A 7,565-nucleotide genomic window follows, 5' to 3' on the forward strand; every position below is an offset into this window, starting at 1 on the left:
TGTTGATTTTGGGTTTTTCTATAATCGGTTGGATTAGGTTTTGTTAAAAACCAAAAAAGAACTAGTAATTGTGCAAAAAAACAACAAATAAACAAATACAGACACGCTAAAACCATAATCATGTACATGGCGTTTTCAGCGGGTGAAAAGTGTGATAGCCTAATTGTAACAATAATATAGTGAGATGATCACATACGATTATTTGGCGGTATGACTTATCAACTTTTTTTTTTTGTTAAAATAAGGTCCATCTTAAATCGACGTATTGGGTGGGTGGTTCGTCAATTGGATTGCAAGTTACATTAAGGGGGTGCTTTAGTGAGATTCTAAAACTTGCTTATTTGCTATCTGTTTGTTAAAAATAAAATGTGTTTAGTAAAGCTCCACAAAAAGCTTTAAATTGAAACTTTTCAAAAATGACTTTTGCTTTAAAAAAAAACAAATAAGCAAATTATCAATTTTAAAAGCTCACCCAATCACCCTCTAAGATAACTCAATGTTGTTAGGATATCATTACTTTGTTTACGCTTGATAATTAAGTTTTATGGTTCCCTACAAAGCTTAATAATATAATTTTATGTTAGGCTGTTATTTATTTTATTTCGTTAAAAAAAATTATGTCACATGGCGTGTGTTTTGTTGTGCTCATGTTTCAACTAGGTTTGAACTTTTTCCACTGTGCTAACATTAATGTAGGCCATCAGTTTCCATCTTTTAACCCTCACATGTCACGTATAGACATATTTGGATAGTTGTTATCCATCAACAATATACTCTTGTTTTGCTAGAGCACACTAAGATATTTTGTAAACACCTCATAACAAAATGCACATTAAAAAAATAATGCTCACAATTTTAGAAACCACAGTAGGAATAACAAAAAAGTTCAATAATAAAAGGAACCTCTAATTTAACTACAATTAACATGCCAAAATGTGTAGAAACAAAATTGTTGAGACCATGTATTAGGCATGGTTCAATAAAATAATTTCATATTTTCATGTTTTCTCTGAGAATTTGTATATATATTTCGAATTCGGTCTGGGTTGTACACGTTGCATAACCCTATGTAAAAGAATAAAAGGTAGTTAGAACGGAGGTTGCATTTTTAAATACGGGAAGGGAGTAGTATGAGTAACAAAAGGTAGCCAATATGGGACTAGCCTAGGTAAAAACTTGGACAAGGGAGTAATATGGGTAACATTTGATGTTAAAAAAACAATAAAAGGTAGTATGTATAGAGATGTTCATTGAGACTAAAATTCACTTGAAAGATGTATGTGCTGTTGCTCAAAAGAAGTTATGTATTTTGTTGACTTGGAGTATCTTAGAGAGCCTACAAAATATTTGTAACTTTTTTAAAATCATTATGTCTAACTAAAACAAGACCTTAACTTATGTTAAACTCCCAAGGCAATTTCCAATATAAGCACATAGTCATTCTAAATTTCTAATTGCGAGATTTGTGCTAGCAAAGCAATTTCACTCTCAACAATGAAATAAAACCAACTATTTGTTTGTATAATTTCCTTCCGTCTACATATTTTCTACTTCTTTTTTAATTGACCAACAAAGCCCGGCCAAACGGCTCATCGGACAAAGGCCCCACCCTCGCTTGCGATCACAAACAACGTTGACGACCTGGCCCATCACCAATTTCATGGGAAACCCACCGTCTAAAAGCCCATTATAATAAGACCATAGCTATGACCCATTAAAAAAATAAAAATAAAACTATAACTAACGCATTACATATAGCCTATAAAAAGAAACTTGGAACACACAAAGAAAAATCACTGAGCTACGATTGGATCATTAGTGATTAGGCCCTTCGATTTTATTATTATCATTATTTATTTAATTGAAGAAATTATTATATCGGGCATGACATAATCAATATAAATCGGAAATGGGCTGGGCCTGACTACGCCAATAATTTTCGATTCTCAGCCTCTGAAAGAACCTTTAAAACCCTAATAATAATAATAACCAAAAACCCCAGCAATAATAATAACCTTCTTCATATCACTTTTAGCTCGAAATTAATAAAATCAAAGATGGTTCGAAGCTTGAAAAACCCTAAGAAAGCCAAGCGGAAGAACAAGGTAGTAGTACTAATTATTATTAATTCTCCAATTGATATAATAATGAATTAATCCTCTGTTATGATTGATTAGGGTTCAAAGAAAGCAGGAGGAGATGGATCTTCTTCTTCATCTGTACCTTCGATGCCTGCAAAGGTATGGCAGCCAGGTGTTGATGCTCTAGAAGAAGGTGAAGAGCTGCAGTGTGATCCTTCTGCTTACAATTCTCTTCATGCTTTTCACATTGGCTGGCCATGCTTAAGGTACTATTCATTATTATTATTATTATTCACACTCTCAATTTTGTATTTATGACTTTGTTTGTTTATTATGTGTTCCTCAGCTTTGATATTGTGCGCGATTCGCTCGGGTTAGTCCGGACTGAATTTCCTCACACAGTTTATTGTGTCACTGGAACTCAGGTAATGTAATGCATGCTAATTATCAGCTCTCAACTTTCTTTGTATTCAGGGGGTGTAAACCAGCCCGACGTCGGCTAATCACTTTTGTTAAATCTCGAGCTTGGCTCGTGATTCGGTTTTTCAAGATTCTGCTAAGCCCGTTTATTACTTATATTAGTTTTAAATTATTATGAGAAAAACCTTAAAAGAGCCTTAGCTCGGCTTGATAGCTAAACAACGTTAATTTGAGGCTCAGGCTTGGTTCGAGCTTGAAAAAGCACTGCCTGTTTCGATCTTATTATTGATTCGATCTCGAGCAGCGAGCGGCTCGGCTCTTTGCACCCTATTTTGTATTTTGACTTCATGTTTTGTAGGCATAAATGCATAATGAAGTATGTTGTATTGTTATTAAATACGTTTGGTTAGTATGTTGCTTTACGATATATCTCTTTGTATATTCATTTATGGTATTCTGTCTTTAATCTATTAGGCACACAATGCTCCAAATTCAATTGGAATATTTAAAATATCAAATATTTCTGGGAAACGGCGGGAATTGGTACCAACGAAAACATCCAATGCTGACACGGATATGGAGAGTGACAGTAGTGATAGTGACGATGATGATGAGAATGATGGACCAAAGGCTCCTGTTTTTCAGGTAATAATGCTGTCATTGAGGTTTTTAACTTCATCTTTTTTTAAAGTTTTGGTTGTGTTTTAACTTTTGTATGTTTTATAGGTGCGTAAGGTGTTTCATGAAGGCGGTGTAAACAGGATTCGTGCTATGACACAAAAGCCTCATATATGTGCATCTTGGGGAGATACTGGTCATGTGCAGGTATAATTATCTACTGTGAAGTTCTTTTGTGTTTTAACTTTTAGCCCTGCTTGCGGTGCGCACATATGATGTATATATGTGTGAACCCTCGGGTGGGCAAAAGTGAAATTGCACTAATTTTGACGTTATTTTACTAATCTCGTGAAAATAACGTTAAAAGTGACGGACGGTTAATCAGGCATCATGTAGTGGCGTTGATAGCCGAAAGACAAGGGTACATGCACCGATCAGCCGGTCCCGATGATTGAGTGCTATGTGCCTTATGTCCAAGGCTTGATGCAAAACTACTATCGAGCCGGGGGTCTCACCGGAAGCAGCCTCTCTATCCTTATGGGGTAGAGGTAAGGCTGTCTACATCTTACCCTCCTCAGACCCTACCATAGCTTTGCTATTGGTGGGATATACTGAGTACGATGATGATGATGATGATGATGTGAAGTTCTTTTGCATTATGAAAGGATTACTGTGAAATTATCATATATATGCATCTTGGGGAGATAGTGGTCATGTGTATTTCTTTCAATCATAGGGGTCATCTGTGTATTTCTTTCATATTTTTTTTAATGTCAAAAAGATTATAATATACCCCTTTGGTCCTTTGTCAAAATTTTTGCTTCCAATATCATGCAGATTTGGGATGTTAGCTCTCATCTAAATGCAATGGCGGAATCAGAAACTAATGTTAGCAAAGATGCTACCACAATATTTAATGAACCGCCTTTACTTAAATTTACTGGTCACAAAGATGAAGGCTATGCAATTGATTGGAGTCCTTTAGTCCCTGGCAGGCTTGTTTCTGGTATCAACTATAAATAACTAAACTAGTGAATCTTGAATGTATTTTATTCAATATCTTAATTAACAGTTTATTTTGTTATTTGGTTTTTAAAAGGGGACTGTAAGAATTCCATTCACTTATGGGAGCCCGCTTCCGACACAACATGGAATGTTGATAGTAAACCGTTTGTTGGACATACCGCCAGTGTTGAAGATTTGCAGGTATCTTATCAATTTTTTAGCACTTCATATGCAAATATATTTCCAAAATCTAGTAAAAGAAATTAAATTTTTAACTTTTTGTTGATGCAGTGGAGCCCTACGGAGCCGTTTGTATTTGCTTCCGGTTCAGTTGATAAAACTATAGCAATATGGGACACCCGCATGGGGAAATCACCAGCAACTACTATTAAGGCACATGAAACAGATGTCAATGTTATTTCTTGGAACAGGTTTGTAACGCTTATTGTTTATTTAAAGGTTTTATGAACATATATGATAATCTAACGCTTTGTTTTGCTGATTTTTATTAGGCTTGCAAGCTGTATGTTGGCATCTGGTAGTGATGATGGTGCGTTTTCTATTCGTGATCTTAGAATGCTTAAGGTATGTTGTTAGAAAACTTCTTTTAGATGGTAGTTTCTTTAGTTATATAACTGTTTTCTATAACGGTAAATGTTACTACTATTTTATTATTACACCAATAAATATAATTAAACTGTTTTTTGTGTGTGCAGGAAGGTGATTCTGTTGTGGCTCACTTTCAGTACCATAAGCATCCAATAACATCTATTGAGTGGAGCCCACTTGAAGCGTCCGCCCTGGCAGTTACATCAGCTGATAATCAGCTGACGTAAGTATTTTTTTGAAGTAAATTTGAAAAAATTATTTGAATGATTTTTACAATATGACCGTGACATAACATTATTTTTGTTTAAATGCCAGAATTTGGGATCTTTCTTTAGAACGGGATGAGGAAGAAGAAGCTGAGTTTAAAGCCAAAACGCAAGAGGAAGTACACGCACCTACAGATTTGCCACCACAGCTTATTTTTGTTCACCAGGTTAATTACCCTTTCGAATCTTAATGTCACCAGTTAAAACATTTTGACTTTTTATTGACTTTTTCTTTGGTTGTACATGAGCAGGGTCAGAAAGACATGAAAGAACTTCATTGGCACACACAGATTCCTGGAATGCTCATATCTACAGCTGCTGATGGTTTCAACATCTTAATGCCTTCAAATATTGAAAGCAATCTTCCTGCTGCTAATGCTGCTGCTTGAACAACATGATCTACACCATAAAAGTTGAAGGTTTGTGATAGTTTGTGAAGAATTGGATTGAAGATCTGGGAAAACCTAAGGTTTGAATTTTTCGGTAGTTGCTATTGGTGTTAAGTTAAAGATAGCATCAAATGAGACATGGTGTTGTTTGCACTGAGTTTGAAATTTTGAGTTATGTGAAAATGTGATTTTTGAATGGTAATCTTATGATGCAAGTGTGTACTTTCTACAACAGTTTGACTTGTTTTAGTTTTATATGCTGTTATGGGATAGATGTGGTAAAACGGGTGGGTGGTTCGGTTGGAGTTGAACATTTCTTGCTTTAAATTTGCAGTGTTTTATAAATATTCTGGGTAAAATTTTATAAATAAGCTGTGTGTTTTACCTGTTATAGTATCACCCGTTGATAGTGTGGCTGTGTTTGGAGTTTCTTAATGCAAATACAACCGACAAAATACACCCAGAAAACAACGCCACCGCACCACACTACATTTTAATCTGTGCCAATCTTTCCACAACACCACTATACCGCGCAGCCTATTTATGACCCAAATGTTAAGCAATAAAAATCGTCACCACACTTGTCACTGTAACCACAAATCCATTAAACACCATTTCTCGCCTTCTATAAACATCACACGAAACAACACACCACATGATGCGTCTTCGCCTTCCTCATCGGGAACGTAGTGAATTTATGTTGGTGAAGGTCTCGAATATTAAATGTGAATATGTGGAACCTTACATCAAATTGAAATGGCCTGCCATGCCACATGGGCCAAACCGCACGAAACAAAAAAAAGGTGTTTAAAGTAAAAATGATTCATTATATTTGTAGAAAACACACCGTTAATAATCAATTTAAACAAAATAGAAAAGTAAAAACGTTTTGTTGAGAGGGGGATTTGAACCCACGCACTTTCGGACTAGAACCTTGATCTGGCGCCTTAGACCAACTCGGCGATCTCAACTTTTGATTAACTAGTTACATATTATTTTTCTATAGTTTGTAGAAAAGAACTGATGATTATATAGTCATATTATTATACTTATATATAGGTTGCAGGTAGAATATCTATTTGACTGAAAATAACTAAATGTGATCACTTGCAGAATGTAATTCATTCATGTTTGAATGCATTATGTATTTAATTATTTATACACATGATGATCATAGTAAACATGTCCATGTGAAAACATAACTAAAAAATATGCACTAGCCCGCATGAATTTTTTTTAATAGTTTAAAAAGATATGTACTAGGAGAGAGAAAAATGTTCTTTTGGGTTCTAGTTCACTCGCCATTTGAAACGGCAATACCTTAAATGTTTGTAATTCGTGTCAGCACTTGTCTGGTGGGTTAAACAATTATCTTAAGTTTCGTCGTTTCAATTGGCAATTTAAAATCCTTTCTTAAAAACTCTCTTACGATAATGATAATCTAAATCCTTTCTTAAAAATAAAATCTAGGCATGTATTAGAAGCACTTTTTGGGCAACTTTTGACCTTATGGCTAGATGTTTTTATTTATTCCATTAAGATAAAACATTCCTAGTTTACAAGTAAACAAGCTGAAACTTCACAACCTATTGTCTTTAGGTGTTTAAATTTGACCAGTTAAAATAAAAGCAATCTGTTTATAAGTAAATGAGATGAAACTGCAGAAGGTATTGTCGTTTTCATTAGACGTGGTATATATGAAAATAAATGTAGTACTTGTGGATTATAATTCGTGGACTTGTGGAACAGTAGTACAACCTCTCGCTCAAAATTTGTGATCATGTTCTCTCCGCATCTGGGTCATTGTCGTTGGCCGCATATATAATTAATTTCCAACAACACAAGGCATGTTTGTAACGTTCCTTTTTGTTTGTAATCAACATTTTGTACACTATGATAAATTTAGTTGTCCTGAGCATGTTATGGAATTGTGTTATGCTATCAAAATATGTATAAAAAGACACATGTAATTAATGTGTATAAAGTGTAACATATAACAATATTGCTAACAAAAGGGGGTTGCGGTGCAGCTTGTTGACCGTTTGCCTGAAACTTTATTTTAATCGTTTTGAGTTTAATGAGAAATCATCGTTTAATTTCATTACTATTGTTAAAAAAGAACTCTACATATTAAATAAAATTATATAAATAATAAAGTAGACTCGATTCGAGATTTT

At 34.5% G+C, this 7,565-nt stretch overlaps 1 protein-coding gene across 1 annotated transcript; it reads left to right on the top strand.

Moving 5' to 3' along the window:
* The first annotated feature begins 1,983 nt into the window (after nt 1–1,983).
* LOC143579343 (protein HEAT STRESS TOLERANT DWD 1-like) lies at nt 1,984–5,590 on the top strand. The gene is made up of 12 exons (XM_077062681.1): nt 1,984–2,105; nt 2,178–2,347; nt 2,428–2,506; nt 2,976–3,146; nt 3,228–3,326; nt 3,957–4,125; nt 4,219–4,325; nt 4,416–4,555; nt 4,637–4,709; nt 4,841–4,956; nt 5,049–5,166; nt 5,251–5,590. Exons 1-12 carry the CDS (start codon nt 2,058–2,060, stop codon nt 5,386–5,388), a joined length of 1,428 nt encoding a protein of 475 aa, XP_076918796.1. The 5' UTR covers nt 1,984–2,057; the 3' UTR covers nt 5,389–5,590.
* The last annotated feature ends 1,975 nt before the right edge of the window (nt 5,591–7,565 follow it).

Source organism: Bidens hawaiensis, unplaced genomic scaffold (assembly GCF_021521415.1).
Source record: "Bidens hawaiensis isolate Kalapana, Puna unplaced genomic scaffold, B.hawaiensis_p1.1 tig00029667_1, whole genome shotgun sequence".
NCBI classification, from domain to species: Eukaryota; Viridiplantae; Streptophyta; class Magnoliopsida; order Asterales; family Asteraceae; genus Bidens; species Bidens hawaiensis.